Source organism: Andrographis paniculata, unplaced genomic scaffold (genome assembly GCF_009805555.1).
Source record: "Andrographis paniculata isolate CXL003 unplaced genomic scaffold, ASM980555v1 Contig69END, whole genome shotgun sequence".
NCBI lineage: Eukaryota > Viridiplantae > Streptophyta > Magnoliopsida > Lamiales > Acanthaceae > Andrographis > Andrographis paniculata.
In genome coordinates this window covers 6,647,088-6,666,333 of record NW_026137605.1, presented here as the reverse complement: position 1 = coordinate 6,666,333, position 19,246 = coordinate 6,647,088, and the positions used below count along the sequence as shown (strand labels likewise).

Genomic DNA, 19,246 nt, shown 5'->3' with positions numbered 1-19,246 from the left:
GCCAGAATATCAGCACCAATAATTACAGCCAACAAAACAAATTAAATTTAGTTGGCCAACCAAATAAATTGGGATATGATTCTCGAGAAGACCCTCTACACCCTTTTTCAAGGAAATTGAAGGATATTCCAATGGAGGCATCTCTCCTTTTTACACTTTTCTATTCTTATTCAGACAGGTAGACAAACAGACAGACGCCAAGATCGTGTTTTTTACCACCAGATATAATCGATATATACATATATATTTTTATCTATATGTAATGTATGTATGTATTTATATCTGCGATGGGATCATCTTCAGATCTTTACAACCTATCCAATGGCAGAAAGAAGAAATTCACCTGGTCTTATCTTCTGTGTGCCCTAATTGTAGCCCTCGTCATCATCAGCCATTTTTATTACAATCAGAGCATTAACATTAACAGTTTGTACAATTCCAATTCCGTTTCCCAAATCGATCCCTATCCCTATCCCTATCCCTTTGTTGATGCCCCAAGCCAAGGTATGCAAACAATTTAGGGTTTCAAGATTTCCGTTTCCATGATCAGATTCAGATCAGAAGATTATCGTAACGTTTCCCGCAGGGGGTTTGGATTCTAACAAGACAACAACGTGCGATTACAGCAAGGGAGAATGGGTGCCGACGAATCTGGAGCCTTTATACAACGGGACAACCTGCGGCACAATCAAACAAGGCCAAAACTGCGTCGTTTTCGGCAGGCCTGATCGGGAATATCTCCACTGGAAATGGAAGCCTCAAGAATGCGATCTCCCCAGGTTCGATCCAAACACATTCCTTAATCTAATGAAAGACAAGCACGTCGCCTTTGTCGGAGATTCCCTGGCAAGGAATCAGCTCGAATCATTGCTTTGCCTGATAGCCACCGTGTCGAAGCCGAATCTGACCTTTTCCGGCGGAGACGACAACAGGTTCAGAAAATGGCATCTCCCTTCACACAACATCAACGTTTCGATCTACTGGTCGCCATTTCTTGTAAAAGGGATAGAGCATTCCCCCGATCGGCAGAACTTCAACACGCTGTATTTAGACAAGGTGGACGAGAGATGGGCTGGAGATTTGTCTAGCTTCGACATGCTGGTTATGGCGTCGGGACAGTGGTACTTGCTGTCGGCAGTTTTCCACTACGAGGATCAAGTACTAGGTTGCCATATCCTCGACAACTGCACCGAGATCGGATTCTACGATGTTTATGGGAAAGCATTGAAGACAGCTTTCCAGGCAATAGTGCAGAGAAGAAGGTCCATCGAGCACTCCCTGGATGTGTTTCTGACAACATTTCCGCCTGCACATTTCGAAGGGGATTGGGACAAATTAGGGTCTTGTTCGAAGACAAAGCCATACAAGGCTGGGGAGGAAGTTCTTCAAGGGGCTAATGCAGAAATGAGGAGAATTGGAGTGGACAAAGTGGATGAAGCACAGCAGATGTTTAAGGAAGGTAGGGTTAGGTTTAAGGCCTTAGATGTCACCGAGTTGTCTTTGCTCCGGCCTGACGGCCACCCCGGACCGTACATGATTCCATTCCCCTTTAAGAACGGCGTTTCGGATCGGGTACAAAATGATTGTGTGCATTGGTGCTTGCCTGGCCCTATTGATACTTGGAATGAGATTTTGTTGCAAATGATCAAGAACAATAGGGCAACTTAGTTGATGGAATGGAAAGGAAAGGAAAGATTGTGTTTTTTGTCTTTCCTTTCAAAATTATTGTTAATTGTCTCAACTAGTACATAAAAATATAATGCAAGTATAGCATGAAAATATATAACTGAGAGCATATGCCGCATAAGTATCAATTTGTCTTATCGGTTCTATTTTATACTGTGTATTGTATATTTATAGTTTAATTAATTGTATAGTACTTTCTCCATCTCAAACACCATGCAATATTTTCAAACAGTATAATAATATATTTCTATTTCAATCACATCACTTAATATTTAAACTATCTTACATAATGCTACTCACCTAAAATCTCGTGCTAAAATCAAATTGAGACGGAGGTTGTATATATTATTGTGTTATTAACATAGTTAATAGTTAATTTATATGTAGAATTTTTGCATGTATTAATAAATTGAACAAACACCACCATAATATATATATATATGAATGTAGGTACACTTTGTACACTATGCCATTTCTTTGGTTGAAATGGAGGGTCCAAAAACCCGACCCTGATTTACCTAATTACAATAAAATGCAATTCTTTTTATTTAGCATTGCTAGCTATTTACTTCTCGAACAGAACAGGCCTCATACTTGATCAAAAGCTTCTTGCAGGAGAGGAACCTTCTTCAGATCATCATTTGAGGAAGAGCAAGACTTGCTTCCATGGCCTAACTTGCTTGTTTCTTCATCTTTAATTTGTCCCCATAGCACGGTATAATATCCAATTCCACATATAAAAGCCCCCAACATGCTACACACACATGCATTCAATAAAATAATTATTAATAAAACTAATAGAAAATATGAATTTAATTTTTTAAGTGACTTTATATTATTTTGTTCACTTTAAACGGACTCTATATGAAAGTAATCTAATATCTCACTTATTGTTGTCTACAATATATGTCTTGACTCGTAGAGCGCGACAATAAGTGAAATATAAAAAAAAAAAATGTTATTTTAGTTCGTAATTTGACCGTTCTATAATTTTAGTCCTAAAGTCTATTGCAAACTAGTTTTGTGTGAAAAAATTTCGCACTTTTAGTCATCCGGCACGGGAGATGCCTGTGTGCTTTGCCGGAGGCCACGCGTGAAATTTTTTTTTAAAACTTTTTAAATTTATATATTATCTTATTTTTTTTAAAAAAAAAAAAATTGGATCAAATACAAATATATATATACAAATTTTTTAAAAAAATAAAAAATTCATATGTCTACTAAGTGTAGCCGATGCGTGCCTTCCGGCGAGCCACACCTTAAACTAAAATTTTTTTTTCACTTATAAAACTAGTTTGCGATAAGCTCTGGATAGAGGACTAAAATAATAAAAAGTTCAATTAAGAAACTAAAAAATAGTTTTTCTAATAATAAAAAATACTACTTAAAAAATCTTAAATGAATTAAGGAATATCGTAAAAGACCTTCCATAATGGAAAGTATCTGAAAAGAGCAAACAGCCGAAGGTGCTTGCATAAGGAATCCCAACTGGCTTGAAAATGGCCACGAAATGAGGGCCTTTTACTTTGCTGCACCATAGCTGCACATTGCTTCGGATCAGGCTGCTGAAGATTGCCTGTTACCAAGTTTCAAACTTTTATTTATATATATATATATATCGTGTATGCATGATTATGATTGTGAGAAGAACATGAAAGTAAATTGGATATATAGTAGTGTTACTGTGAGAACGATGACAAGAAGTTGGAAGTTAAGGCCCAGCTTCCAAGCAGTGGGATCCCTCTCTAAGAACACACCAACTGCAGCTGATTGGATTGTCCCAAATAGGGTATAAAAGGAGACTATTTTCATCACTTGTGGGCATAGTTTGACAGTCCCCACCTGACTCCAGAAATAATTCAAAAACCTTGTTTGATTATTACATAATATATATATACTCCATTTAATTTGAAATATTAATATAGATATAGATATAATACCTGGACGAAATTCCAGATGACTAAAGTGAATGAAGAAGCTGCCAATAGAGTGCAGCCAAGAACCCAATTGGTCTGATTTGGGGAAGAGAAGATCAACAGCGGGGGGCGAGAAAGGGATAGGGATAGTGAGTGGTGGGTGGTTCTGACAGCAGGGCCTTTGTAGAAGGTGATGCAAATGGCCCCCATTAATGATACCAAGCTCCCTATTAATCTTGCCTGGCTGCTCGATCTGCTCCACTCGAATCTTGTTGTTCTGATTCATCATTGCATCAAAGCTACAACAAATTAATAATTCATGGAGGTTTCTGCAATTCTTGAGATATCAGACTGCATGGGAGGACATGCAACCAACCTAACTTCGATCATTGTGTTTACAATCCCCAGTTGCTAATTTATATAAAATAATATATTATTGATTGCAATATATTTATATTTATCTAGTACAATATATAATATATACAACTGATGTTGTTATATGCTATTGTACGCAAACATACAATATAATGTAAAAACGGGTGATGGCGAAAGGTGGATTAAATTATGTATAACGTCAGCAGATTATTTTGCATTTTGGACACCTCGTCAAAGAGCTAAATGCAGATTGGTGTCTTCAACTTCAAGAATCACTCACAATCATTCAAAAGTCCAAATTAAAGGAATTTTTATATGCAGCAGTATAAATAAGAAAGTTCTGAAATAAAAAAAAAATAATAATAATAGTAAGAATAGTAAAAATTTAGTAATGTTTAATAGTATGATATTTCGTAAAAAAAAAAAAAAAAAAAAAAAAAAAAATCTAATATGATATTATTGAAAAAATTAAAATAATGGTAAATTTTCAAAATTATAAAATAAACAGGGGGTATAATTATCATCGATATATAGGGCCCACAACTGTAGGGAATCCCATAATCAATGTTGCCAATGCCAACTGCAGTTTGTGGTGTCACAACATACCACCAATCATGGAAAATAAAATAAAATCACTAGTATGCACTACTCCCTTTGTGCAATGCAAGTAAGGTGCAATATTTTAATTTCTACACAAAAATTTAAATAGGTGGAATAAAATGTGAATTATATAATATGATAAAAGAAAAAATATATATATATTTATTTTTTATTTAAGTGATGTAATAAAATAAAATATAGTATGTTATTTCTTAGTTTAAAAATATTACAAAAGATATAAGAGAGTCTAAAATAACTACATTTATATACCCGTACACGGGCAACCACATATTCGATACATGGCTAGCTCTGCCTCTCACTGGTGCAAGTGGGATAGTGAAGCACGTATAAAGTTGTTAAACCAAGTGACCTCAGCTCAGTTAAAGCTCGTTTACGAACGTTAACGAGTCGAGCTGAACAATATAAACAGGCTCGTTTGGTTAATGAACGAGCCCGAACTTTGTTCGCGAATGTTCGTTTAAATAATATATTTATTATAAATATTATATATACATATAAAATTATAATTTATAAATAAATGAAATAGTAAATTAAAATATATAAATAAAATAATTTTAATTTTTTGTAAAGTTATATATAAATTAAAAAAAATGAGACAAATGAGCTCGAACGAGCCGAACACGAACATGAGTTCAAACAACAAAAATTCTTAACGAGCCGAGCTCGAACACTACGAACGAACTCGAAAGCTTAACGAATGAACACGAGCCTTGTTCCCGGACATTAACGAACACTTAAAGTTTGGCTTGGCTCGGGTTGTTAACGGGTCTAAGCACATATATACCAACTTTGATTAATATCAATCATTATTACCCTGTATCATGTGTGTGTAAGAATTATTAATGGTGTAAACAAAGAAACAAACCCGAGGAGGATTCCAAGAATGAAGGTAAAAGCAGGGATCTGATTGGCCATGCCACAGGCCACTATGGGAGAGCTGTAACTCAGCCCTACAAATGCAAGATTCTGAGCTATGCACACCCTGTATATACATATATATATATATACATCTATGTAAGTAAAACTGTAAAAGTATAAAACCCCTGTGAAGGAGGAGACTGAGACTAACCCACCCTATTAAACCAAGAACGAACACTCTCTCCACAAAAGCCCATCTCAGCACTGCAGAACCCTCTTCTGACCTGAACTACCAAATCAATATTATACTATATTACTTCTCCTCATTGCATTTGCACATCTATATATATAATCAATTAATAAATAATTACCTATTTTTATGGAAGATCTGGAAAGAGAAGGGGAGTAAGATGAGAGATCCAAGAGCATTAACATAGACTACAAACACAAAAGGGCTTATCCCTTTGGCCATTGCACTGTTAGCCATTATGGTCAGTCCAATAATACATCCCTCCACCACCACCATCGCCGCCCACGCCGCCACCTCTCTAATCACCGCCACCTTCCGGCCACCACCTTCCATCTCTCTCTTTCTCTTTCTCTCTATAGATATAAAATGTGTATATATATATTTATTAGGGATATAATAGTAAAATTAAAAAGGGAGTAAAATATAAATAGAGGTTAACCCTTGGTGTGCATGTGGAGATACTTATAAGGGAACTGGCAAATCGTAGGGTGCCCCATGCATACACAATAAAGACCATTTATATCATTTCATTCTCAACTACTCCTGGACTTCCAACACCAGATAAATCTGCGCCCTTCAATTTTCTGACCCCACAACATCAACGGTCCAGATTCATCTGGTTTCGGCACCTGGAGTATTCTCTTGGATGTAATAGCCAAGTGCTTTTTTTAATCAGAAATATCTACATGGTCTCAGATTATTTGTCCACCGTGGATTTAATTTCCTTTATCCAACCTTAACCAATATCGTCATGATTCTACTACTATTATAATAATTGTTATTAATATTATAAATGGGCCTGCGATTTTGCATTTGTGGCTCATATCTATTCGGGGTCTACAAAAACCTATAAAATAAATTGCTAGAGAAATTACGTGTGCCTCACAATCTTCCAACTTACACGGTTAGATTTGGCCTTTGGAATAATTTAATTGATTTCAGAATTACATTAAATAAAGTAGAATCATTTCCATTTTTCTCATAGGTAGATTGCTAAAGAAACAGTGAATAGTTTATTAGTGTTGGATTACTTTGATTTTTCTTTTTTTTTATTTATTTATTTTTTTTTTTCAGTTATACAATTTTCAGAATTTCTATATAAAAAATAAAATAAAATTATTTGATGTTATAAAATATCATATTCAAGTTTATTGGTGCATGAAAAATATATTGGCGGGACGACGAGAATTTACAATGAATTAGGCAAGATGGCGAGACGGATTGGAAAGAGATTGAGCTGATGTTTAAAGCGCACGTTGGGTTGTTTGTAATTTAAATGCCAAAATATAAAAAATAAAAATAAAAATTAGCTCACAGTTTAGACGAGTGAGGGAACGGTTTGGCGACAATGGCAAGAGGAAAAATTGATGATAATTAATTGGCCATTACAAAAATGATTAAATAATGATTAATGAGCAATACGTGGACATTAAATACTATGGTTGATTCAGTTCGTAAGTATCATTTCTTGTTTTGACATATGTACTAATTTTTCAAGGTATCGGAATTCAAGGACAATTTAAATATGGAATGCATCATACTATTGTCGAAGACTTTTTGTATAGTATGTTTGTGTCCTTTTGCACATGTTTTATCTTGACATAGATTGTCAAACATAACAGAATGTTCAGGATAAGACAAAACAATGTTGCAAGTTTATGGTGGTGCATTTGATATCTCAATATTGGTTAGTCAAACACTGCATTGAAGCAGTGTGTTTGTTTGTATTAGTAGACTGTGAAACTGTCTTGTGAGAAGAGTGAAAACAGAGTGAAAAGTGTCTTTGAATCGAGAAAGATTGTACTTTTTCTCCATCTTTTCGTTTTCATTACTCCTTGATCTGAAAAAGAATCTGAGTTTTCACGGAGATTTGAAGCTCATCTGAAGAAGGGGGAAATGGATTTCCACTAGGAGAAGAAGATCAACCTGTACTCGCTAACTTTCAGTTAGACTTGTAGTATGCTAGGATTAGAACTGCGGTTTAATCCCTAGTTTTGGGTCCGTGGTTGTTAAGTCATTGAGTCCCTTGTATACCTGGTGATAGCTTTAAAGGACGTCTCCTGGATTGAAATCCCTCAGATGTAGGTAGTTACACTGAACTGAGTTAACAAATCTTGTGTGCTGTTTGTTTTATGTTTGATCTTGGTCAATCATAGACAAGTATCTATGACACACACAAGAGTTATAACCATAGAATAATACCACGTGTTTTCGAAGTGCAAACCTCTTGTGATTTCTTATTTCCGTTGCCATTAGATTCGGAGGAGTTGGCCTCTTATGTGTATGTGTTCCAGCCCATGAGTTTCTTTTTACCCACCAACGTTGAATCACATTGGAAGAGACATCTGACCATCATACCAATATTATTTCTTCTTCTTCTTCTTATTTTCTTGGTTCTTATTATTTTTATTTTCTTGGTTCTCCTTTAGAATAGTTTGTAATGTTCTTGTAATTAACATTATCAATTTAATACAACTTATCTCTGTGTGGTTTCCTCTAATTGAAATTTACTATTGTTCTTGTTTTGAAAAGAATAGTTGCGTATCACCGACACCTCACATCGAATAACCTAGGAACTCATTGTATCTTACAGAACGAGAATTTCAAGGATGAAATTTATTTCCAGACCAACATAATTGACACACCCAATAGGACTAGGGGTGTGAAATTGCTATCCGAGAATTCAGTATGAAGAATAAAGAGAAAACAACAATAATTTTCCGGACGGCTTGTAGGGGCTGTCTTTCCAAGATAGTTCACAACAAAAAGACGAAAATTCATGAGTGGAGGATAATACTACTTTTCTTCAGGTGGCGACTGTCTTCATCCATCAATAATTTTCTTTGACATTGCAATTTGGCTTCAGGATTTTATGTACAAAGTGTCATACCAACTAACTGATCTTCCGTTCGGTCATTCATAATGAAATGAATGTCATTCGATGTGAGGAGTCAAGAAAAAGTCCAGTGCCAAATTTAAATTCATCAACAATAGACATCCAACACTAAATAATATATGCGCCGATACCAAATTTGGGCATACTTTTTCTGCGATGCTACCTATAGCAGTTACAGTTCCTCCGATACAACCTGCAGCAGTTCCAATTGAATACCACCAAATCCTGGATTTTAGCCTTCAACATTATCAGAAGTGCGATAATTATAGTTTGGACAAATAAAAACATTTTGATGGATTAAATGAGAGCCGTTCAATTAACCTAACACATTGGATTAAAATGAGTCATTCGATCTACCTAAGACGGCCAATCAAACGAGAGCTATTGGATTCACCTAACACGATGGATTAAATTAGAACTGTTCGATCTACATAACACGATGGATTAAATGAGAGCTGTTTGATTCACCTAACACGATGGATCAAATGAGAGCCATTAGATCCACCTAACGTTGTGCTTATACATCATAAATAAATTATCACCTTTTTGGCATATATTACATACTTCAACCAAATACAAAATATTTATCTAGTGTAGAAATGAATTCAACATGGGAAGGCCTTCGAATGTGGTTGCTCAAAGTTCTTCATCAACATCTTAGTTGGAAGACGATGGAATCGGCCAACACATCCTAGAAAATACTTAGAAGTGCATGTGTCAAGGTAGACATCTCAGTTATCGAGCGAAATAATATTTGTTTCGATCATTTTTCCAATTCATAGCAACCAATCCGTCGAGTGTCTATGTCAGGTCATAAAGTTGTTAATAGTAATCGTGAAGAAGATGCTCGTAATTTAATGTCTCGAAGTTTCTTTGTTTGTATTGTTGATGCAATTAAACAACATGATTTATATTTTCAACAACAATATAATGGACTTGGTCATCCTGGATTGTCGTCTTATCAAAAAACAACGTCTGTATTTCGCGTGTTAACATATGGTACAACTGTAGATGCAACTGACGAATATGTTAAAATAGGCAAATCAACGGTCACTGAGACTGTAAAATAATTTTATCATGTTGTAGTGGAAGTTTTTTCTGAACAATATCTTAGATTACCGAATGTTAATGATATTGCGAAACTACTTCAAATTGGCGAATCTCGTGGTTTTTCAAGTATGTTGGGTAGTTTAGATTGTATGCATTGAGAATGAAAAAATTGTTCAATTACTTGGAAAGATGCATATGCAGGTCGAAGCGGTTCACCAACTATTATTCTAGAAGCATTGGTAGATTATAATATTTGGATCTGACATGCATATTGTTGTTTACCAAAAATCAACAATGATTTCAACGTTTTGGAGAATTCACATTTATTTTCAGATTTCACTAGTGGAATTTCTCCTCTGATAAGCAATGTTATCCAAGGGAAACAATATAATACTTGTTATTATTTAGCTGATGGTATTTATCTGAAGTGGTCAATGATTATGCAAACAATTCATGATCCAAGAGATTCGAATAAGAAACTTTTTGCACAAAAGCAGGAGTCGTATAAAAGACATTGAACGTGCATTTGATGTTCTACAGTCGCGTTGCGGAATTTTGTCCGGACCTAGTCATTTTTGGCAAAAATATATTTTGCATGATATGATGACTACTTGTATCATCATACATAATATGGTAAGTAAGAGGAACACGATCTAAGTGTTCAAATTATTGAGCGGATCGAAATACCGCCTATTGAAGTTGAGTTGGAAAGAGGCTAACATGCTCAATGTGAATAATTTTTTCAGCAATACATGCAACTTATAGATAGAGAAGTTCACATATCACTTCGTAATGAGTTGATTGAACATATATGAGAGGATTATAGTAATTCGGATAATTAATCGCATATGTAACTTTCGTATTTAATATAATGTTGTTTTAATTTAGCATTGTATAATTTTTGTAGTTAATGTAATATTTTTTTTAAATTTAGCATTTTGTAATTTTTTGTATTTAATATAATATTTGTTTGTTTTTTATTTAATTTTTAAAAATTATTTTCTTTAACAATAAAATATTAGTTATTTATATTATAAATGTATTATTAAGTAAGAATAATTAAAAGAAATATGTAAATAATAATAAAAAGTGGGTGTGAATTGTAAATATAAAAAATTTGTTTAAAATAACATATAAAATAAAATATTTAGATAATATTCTTTTTGGAATTAAAATAGAGCTATAGGTTGCAATAAAATTATTGTAACAACTGCATTTTTAAAGTTGTACTTGCATAAATAGATTTGTCCGGTTGGAGATGACCTAAGTGATTATTGTTGCATGCCTTAGTCATCTCTGACCCAAACTCTATTTACACAGTTTTAACTTAAAAATGCAGTGTACAGTATTTTTATTTCAAATCTAAACTGTATTTTTTACTCCAAAAAAAATATTATCTAAACATTCTAATTTATATGTTAATTTAAATAAATTTGTATATTTATAACTCACACCCAACTTTTATTATTTACACAATTATTTATTATTACTTAATAATATGTTTATAATATAAATAAATAATTATATATTATTAACCATTATTTTACAAGTTAAATGAAAGAACAAATATTATGTCAAATACAAAAATTATAAAATGATAAATTAAAACAATCATTACATAAATATTAAAATGATACAATACTAAATTAAATTTCATATAATTAAAATTCTACTTTTATGTATATTTACAAGATAATTTTTAAATTTTAATCTATTTAAAAATATAAAATATTATTGCGTTACAAATATGTAAAAAGAATTCATAAATTTTTGGTACAAAAATATTTCTGCGTTTATAAATATATACAAATGTAAAGATAGAGAGGAACAATAGTAATAATGGTCGATCAAAATATATAATGCCAAGAATGTACGGCCCGATTGGACAATCCTATTATTATTATTAGAGAAAAAATCAATTTTGGTCCGATATAATTAAAATTTATCAATTTTAGTTATAATATAAAAAAAAATCAACAATTTTAGTTCAATTATAAACAATTTGAATCAATTTTGGTATCAAATTGAAAAAAGTAATAAAAATTGTTGATGTGGACGTAGTGTGACTGACGTGACAACTGACTTTAAAACTACACGGTCATGTACAATTATATATGATCATGTTGGCACACGCTGTGTATAATTCAGTGTACAATTATAAACAACTATGTTTTCACATAGCAGTGTTTAATTCTACGTGGTCGTGTAAGTTTCTGTTTTGAAATAAAATTTTATATTTTTGTTATATTTTTTTAAAAAATATTTTGAATTTAGAACAGTTGATATAGTTAAAATAGAAAAACTCAATAGTAATTCTAATATAATTAAAATGTATCAATTTTAATTCAAATATTAAACTTTATATGATATGTGTTTTTGAAAAAAATTTTCTAAAATTAAACTATTCATAAAAAAAATTTCTTTTACAAACATCCAATTAGACAATTATTTTTTATTTTTATATTTATATCTATATTAAAAATTTATATTACATTTCAATATAATTTCAAACAATTAGACGTATACGATTGTATTGAAATGTGCTATAATATACAAAAATAAAAAATAATTATGTAATTGAATATTTTTAAGGGTAAAATTTTTGGTAAATAGTAGAATTTTAAGCAAAATCTTCCAAAAGAACATTCTCGATAAATTTTTATAATTTAATTAAAATTGATATATTTTAATTATATTAGGATTACTATTGATTTTTTCTATTTAACTATATCAACTATTCTAAATTCAAAATATTATTTTTAAATATATATATATATATACAAAAAAAATTAAAATTTTAGACCAAAACATAAAGTACACGGCCACGTAGAATTAAACATAGTTGTGTGAAAACATTGGCGTGTATAATTTACACTATACATCAGCTGTCACATCAACCTTGTTACGTCCACGTCACTAATTTCCGTTATTTTTTTAATGGTAGAACCAAAATTGATTGAAATTATTTATAATTGGATTAACATTGATGAACTTTTTATATTGGAACCAAAATTGATAAATTTGAATTATATTTGCACCAAAATTATTTTTTCCCTTATTATTATTATTATTATTATATACTAATTTAGATTAGTGAGAAGGCATCAGACAGAACCAACCAATTCCCACAGTTTGAAAGGAAACATGTCAAAACTTAAATCCAAGAAAGTATACAGTTCACACAGCAAAGGAAGCTTCGATGGAATACAATTAGAATAAAATGGCTACAACAAGATAAGAACAACACAATTGCCCAAGATTCGATCAAGTACTTGATGAGCAAAAACAATAGTAATATAATCTAATAAAATGAACGGATCAAAATGGAAACCTATGGAGAAACATTGTTGCTAACAAGTTCAGAAATTATGAGAATTCAAGGTTAGCATGGAAACAAAAAGAAAATACAGTCCAATTCCTCACTTCGAACCGCCTTGTCGATTGAATCAAGGTCAAAGAACCGGAAGTTCTAGGACCACAAAAGAACACCAGCGCCAATCAATCAACCGAACTAAAGAATCTCCCAATGAAAGAGAAAAACTGGTTGTTGAAGGTCAAAAAAGGTGTCGTTGTGGAACAAAATCAGCTCTCTTACTTCAGATAATGGCTTAGCCGAAGCTTCGCTTCCCTGTCATTGCTTCAAACATAACACTGATCCCGAAATTTACTCCAATTTACCATTAGAGCAACCACAACTTCCATGCACTTGTAAGCCAAAGCAGCAGCAGCCAAGTCTTTTAGCTTTTCATATTTCAAAACCTACCAAAGAATAACTATTAAATAAGAAGAAACACTATATAGCACTCCAATATATTGGTTACAATAGTCCAACCTCGTTGAACACTGAGAAAATGGGAAACATAATATATATAGATACATATGCACACCAAACTCCCTGAAATGGCTAAATATACATAAATACCAAACTCCCTAAACATCACATATATATATATATATATACACATAAATATGCACATCAAACTCCTCAATTGGCTAAATTTTTTGTTACTACGCAAAAATTTACATAAAAATAATAATGTTCTTCATATAAACATCGGCAAAGATTTTCTCAATCTATTGGCCGTTTGACTTGCATAAATAAATAAACCAATTTGAATTGCATAAAACAATCAATTTATATAAAACAGCTTGAATTTGCATATCTTTATAAATAAATCAGAGTTGCTTTCCCACACATCAAACAGAGCTCAATCAAACATTATGGTTTATCCATCCATCCATTAGAACTCTGCAATTCAAACCAAAACTAAAACCATCCATCCGTATATGAATTATAATTAGATATGAATTTTGTACTCTACAAGTCAAGGACACACAGGTTCTTACTTTTAACATCGGTATTTCGTAAATCTGATAGAAACACCTAATGAATAAAGATTGGATCAATACAACAACAAAGAACTAGCAATTGGCCATGAATTAAAATTGAAATAGCTGCATAACAACATATACAAAAAGGCTAACCAAACATAACAACAAATAATATGCAGTGAAACTGATAATAGAAAACAACTCTAACCCTAGAAATCAATATTAAAAAAAAATGAAATTAACATTGATAACAATAAATATATCAAAATTAGTGCAAGAATTAAACTTACAAATCCTCGGACGAAGCTGCAGAAGAAGAAATGTCAAGGGGACGATGTCAAAGCCGGGAACCAAAGTACGAGGATGATGGAGGCAAAGCCAGCATAGGACGGCCACTCACGTCGATTGAGGGTTCAAACGTGGGATTTTACAGCTTCGCTCGAGGATGCCGAAGAAGTGAACGGAGGGGAAGGAGAGAAAAAGAAGAATGAGGGGAGGAGGGGAAAAATGTTCATCGAAGCCGCTTTGCCTGGACCAGGTCGGAGCGATGCCAACTCGAAAAATCCCTCTCAATTTTAAAGCCGTCGCGATGATTTATGATTATTTTTCTAAGAAAAGAGGGGAAGCCGTCGACACTTTGTGAGAAGCGCTTCTGAAATAAGGTTATTTTGTTTGATCTTAAGATAATTTAGGGGTGAATGATTGAGTTACCTTTTCACATTTTACTAAATTAGAAACGATGTGTCAGTAAAATTTATAAAAGAAATTACATATTTTTGGGTATTAATGTCTAATTTTTGTATGCTATTTAACCATGTCTACTAAATTATAAATTACCTTAGAATAAAATTTATAAAAAAAAATTACATAGGATATTAATACCAAATTTCTATATATTCTCTCCGTCATAAATAAAATAAAATAATGTGATGTGACAAAAAAATATATATTTTTTTCTTTGAATAATGTAATAGCAAGAATAATGGTTCTTGTCTTCAAATGAAACATTTCAGTCGGACGTGTCACATACTATCAGCCTGTCAAATTGATGGTAATAAAAAGTTCACATCTCAGTGACTCTTTTTAACTCACTCTCGAAATTCAATTTTTATTTCTCCCATTTATTTATTAAAAAATTTAACCAATCCTTCCTCCCTTGAAGCCCTAGCACCGCATTGCCCTTTCCGTAGGAGACCAACCCCGCATCGGCTAACGCCGGCATCTACGCCGCCGGCGCTCTCATCGGTGAGAGGCCAGCCGGCCTGGTGGTTCTTGGAGAAAATGAAGGAGAGATCGGCATATTTCAGAGCATATAAAGAAGACAAAAAATAGAAAATATTACAAAGCACGTGGGACAGATGGGACTACTATTTAACAATGTCTATTAAATTAAAAAGTACGAATGACAGTAAAATTTGCAAAAGATGTTGCATATTTTTAGGTATTAGGGCCAAATTCTCGTATACTATTTAACAATTTTTTCTACTAAATTACAAATTACTTATAGCAGTAAAATTTATAAAAGAGGTTACACATTTTTGTGGGTATTAATGTCAAATTATCATACTCTCTCTGTCCGATATAAGAAGCAACATTTTGATTCCAACATGAGAATTTAGAAGGATAAAATAAAATAGAAATTATGTGATGTGATTAGAGAAAAAATGTATTATTTTTTTATTTTTTATTTGTATTTAAATTGTGTAATGAGAATAAACGTATTAATTTTCTTTTTTTTCGAAAATGTTGCAGGTAATAGGGACTAAAATAGAAAATATTACAAAGTATGTAGGACAGATGATGGTACTATTTAACAATGTCTACTAGTGTAACGAGAATAAGCATATTAATTTCCTTTTTTTCAAAAATATTGCAAGGCATGTAAGAGGGACTAAAATAGAAAATATTACAAAGTATGTGAAAAACTTTGAATTTGTCAAATATCCCACCTAAATCTTAGCAGCAATTTGATATATATATATATATATCAAATACATAACTTGTGGTGTTTCTCTGGCCATGTAGGAGCTAAGACTTTGGTCATTACTGCATCTTCATTAGTCAAATAGTTTGGCTTTTTACCTTATATGTTACAAGAAAATACATCAAATAATAATTTAAATATTGCAGTAGTTTCATTATTTAAAAGTGCACAAAAAAAACTAATAATGTCCGGCACTTTTCTTATTAGTTCGTCTGCTAAATTTATACTATTACTAATTTTTGCAAAGTCAACAAATCAACATATAATTATTACCATAGATTCAATAATTATTTACAACAAATATCACTAGCTTGTTATCTCTTAATTTACATTAATTTCTAACTATATTTTCAAAAATACTCCCAATTACCTATTTTTTTTTCAATAAAATATTCAATTTTTCTTAATATATGTGTCGCACCCAAGTGGATTAATTTTAATGAAAGAGGACGGTTTTGAAAATTCGTCCCATAAAGTTGTATCAAAAGATATCACATCTCCACAATATAATCAACTTTTATTTTTCCATCTGTCCAAAATATATTAGTTATTGCATCATCTCATCAACTTGAATTAAGTGAAAAGAATTCGAATCTTTTACATGCATCTCTCGTTTATATTCAAGTACGCACCCCATATTTCCATTTTTCATATCCTAAGTTCTCTTTGAACGCAAATAATTTCTATAATTTTGTAAAATAAATCCTAAATTATCAAGACCAATTGCTTACTTGATTATATAATCATGAGATAATGCTGGTGCACTATCTACATTATCTGCTATTTCAATTTCAATAATACGAGATTCAATTATTTTTGTATATGATCTAAATAAATGAGTTTTATCAGTGCTAGATAAGTAATTATTATACTCTGAAATAAATTTTACAATCTCATACTTTTAATTTTTATTCAAATGTATTTTTATTTTTGCCAAATACCCTAATCTAGTTCAGCATGCAATTTTTTCACATAAATATCTCGCTTATCGGTTTTTTTTTTTTTTTTTATCTGTAGCACAACAATAAAATATTCTTTCAACAAATTTTTTTATTTTCTTATAAAATGTGTTTTTTCTAACACCAAACCCAATTTTCTTACCAAATGCAGAATATATATCTCCAACCAAACTTTTATTGTCAAATTTCATACTTATTTGGGGAATCTGTTCTTTTGAAATGAATTTATACAATGAATCAAATTAAAACTTTCATAACGTGAACCACCTATAATTATGTGACCATTACTTTTTTCATTGGCAACAAGAATTTTCTACAACAAATATTAAATTTTATTTAGAATAATTTATCTAAGCATTTCAGTCAAAATAAAAAATATAATAATTATAGATATAAAAAGATAATATACCTGATTTTTTTTTTTTTTTTTTCATTTGCATCTGACAAATTTGTGTCTAACATATAATACAATTGTAAGAGGATCCTATTAAAAAAAATAAAATCAATTAATCTAATATCAATATGAAAAATAAAAAGAAGCATGGAGCAGGCAGGCAACAAGTGACCTCCTACAAAAGCAATCACTTTTTTTTTTTTTGGAAGTCGAAGTTGTAATTAATTTGAGATTTTTTTTTATTCTTTGTTGGATTCAATTCAAAATATTTCCGGTCCGTTTGACTTGATTAGAAGGAAAAAAATCAACTATATATAGAGAATCTAAGTGAGAATAAAATAGTACTGAGAATGAAGAGGTAGACGTCAACTCCGGCACCGGAAAAATCTCCAATGACATTGAACAAGAAAGGTAGCAGGAGGCAATGGACAAAAATCTTCTATGACAGCGAACAAGAAAAACAACGGAAGACAATATCTAAATATAAAAAAAAAAAAAGAAGAAAATTGTATTACTAAAAGAAAAAAACAAAAAAAAAAAACCCAGATATTTTTGTAAGGGTATAATAGTAATTTGAATGAATTAATTAAATAAATACTAATTTTAGTGAATTAATTAATAGATATTATTATTTTTTATTATAGGTGATTTATTTGATTGGATGAAATAGATGGCACAGAGGAAATGGAACAAAAGATTTGAACCGCTCTATTAGTAGTTAGGCTTGGGTTATTAGTAATCTAGTGATGATATTTAGTCTAACATAATGATGTAATAAGATAAGTAATAGATGTGTGTGTATAAAGCTGAGGCTGCTGGATCACGTGGGATTGGGCTGTAATGTTTTTGAAGAATGTATGTTATATGTAGGGGACCCTTTGTTGGTATTCAACATGTATTAATTGATTGTTCATGCATATATCCCTCTCATCTCACATATATATCACTTTCCTGTACGTAATTATCCATTGATCCCATCGACATCGATCGCCTATATGGCTATGAACCCTTTCCCACCCTGCATTATCCTTTACATCTTAATTACAACTTGTCACCATTTTATCGACAAGGAAAACCCGTACACGTGCTCGACCTTAACAACGGATATATATATACATGGACGGCTCTTAGCAGGAGCAAAGTAAGCAACTGTTTAGGCCTATATTATTACCAAACTCTGTCGTCTATATTTTTCTACCTCACACCCTGTCGCACTGTGCCCACCCACTTAAACCAAACCCGTCCCACCCTCTCTCTTTTCTCTCTTTCACCCTCCCCCAGTCCTTGCTTTTCGAACCTCCAAACGGTCCGTTTTTCATCTTTTTTCCTCAAATCGACGCTGCCCAGATGTCACATTCAACATCTTGTACAATCGACGTCAATCAGTAATATTATTTTTAAAATAAATTTTAATCATATGTTTATAGAGCCTATAATTAATTTTTACTCAGTGCCCCAAAAAAGTTCGAAACGGCCCTATATATATATATATATACACACGAGTTCTTTAGGAGGCCATTGATATATTAAGTCTTGTGCGCATATATAATTAATTTTTTCGTCAAAGCTTATAAATAGAAAACTTGTTAGTACTTTTTAATAGATGATGACCCAGAAATTTAAATTAGCAATGGAAACACACTTTTTAATGAATAGAGTGTCCTAAACCCTAATTCCAAAAGTTTCGAAATCGGGGATTAATGAGGGAGACATTCCATGTAAGCATGGTTACCCAGAAGTCATGGCAAGTGATTTAATTTGGTGTGTAATTATAACATGAAATGTTCAATGAATCATAAGATATGGTGCAAGCAAGATCATGCATGCATGTTCTTCATTACAATTTACTGTTTTTGTCTTGATTCTTCATATAAGTGAATAATTAATAATTAATTGCTTCCAAAAATGTGATCATAGGGCATGGA

At 31.9% G+C, this 19,246-nt stretch overlaps 2 protein-coding genes and 1 long non-coding RNA gene across 3 annotated transcripts; 1 reads left to right on the top strand and 2 right to left on the bottom strand.

The window, feature by feature from the left end:
* The first annotated feature begins 287 nt into the window (after window positions 1-287).
* On the top strand, window positions 288-1,668 carry LOC127263978 (xyloglucan O-acetyltransferase 1). The gene is made up of 2 exons (XM_051293302.1): window positions 288-504; window positions 551-1,668. Exons 1-2 carry the CDS (start codon window positions 288-290, stop codon window positions 1,666-1,668), a joined length of 1,335 nt encoding a protein of 444 aa, XP_051149259.1.
* A 423-nt stretch (window positions 1,669-2,091) lies between these two features.
* LOC127263468 (WAT1-related protein At1g70260-like) lies at window positions 2,092-6,092 on the bottom strand. The gene is made up of 7 exons (XM_051292506.1): window positions 5,828-6,092; window positions 5,672-5,740; window positions 5,464-5,580; window positions 3,627-3,879; window positions 3,370-3,528; window positions 3,111-3,262; window positions 2,092-2,440 (listed from the first exon to the last, which is right to left on the bottom strand). The coding sequence occupies exons 1-7, from the start codon at window positions 6,037-6,039 to the stop codon at window positions 2,275-2,277; spliced, it is 1,128 nt and encodes a 375-aa protein (XP_051148463.1). The 5' UTR covers window positions 6,040-6,092; the 3' UTR covers window positions 2,092-2,274.
* Window positions 6,093-12,894: 6,802 nt separating this feature from the next.
* LOC127263781 (uncharacterized) lies at window positions 12,895-14,600 on the bottom strand. Its single transcript, XR_007841555.1, has 2 exons — window positions 14,275-14,600; window positions 12,895-13,411 (listed from the first exon to the last, which is right to left on the bottom strand). It is a non-coding gene; the product is annotated as an uncharacterized LOC127263781 (long non-coding RNA).
* Between the last annotated feature and the right edge of the window lie 4,646 nt (window positions 14,601-19,246).

Excerpts from the sequence above, each read along its gene's own strand:
- LOC127263978 (XM_051293302.1), top strand. The coding sequence starts at position 288 with ATGGGATCATCTTCAGATCTTTACAACCTATCCAATGGCAGAAAGAAG. Across the intron at positions 505-550 it reads TGTTGATGCCCCAAGCCAAG|ATTCAGATCAGAAGATTATC; the intron begins GTATGCAAACAA and ends TTCCATGATCAG.
- LOC127263468 (XM_051292506.1), bottom strand. The coding sequence starts at position 6,039 with ATGGAAGGTGGTGGCCGGAAGGTGGCGGTGATTAGAGAGGTGGCGGCG. Across the intron at positions 5,741-5,827 it reads CAGATCTTCCATAAAAATAG|GTCAGAAGAGGGTTCTGCAG; the intron begins GTAATTATTTAT and ends TTGGTAGTTCAG. Across the intron at positions 3,880-5,463 it reads ATTCTTGGAATCCTCCTCGG|AACAACAAGATTCGAGTGGA; the intron begins GTTTGTTTCTTT and ends ATGATGAATCAG.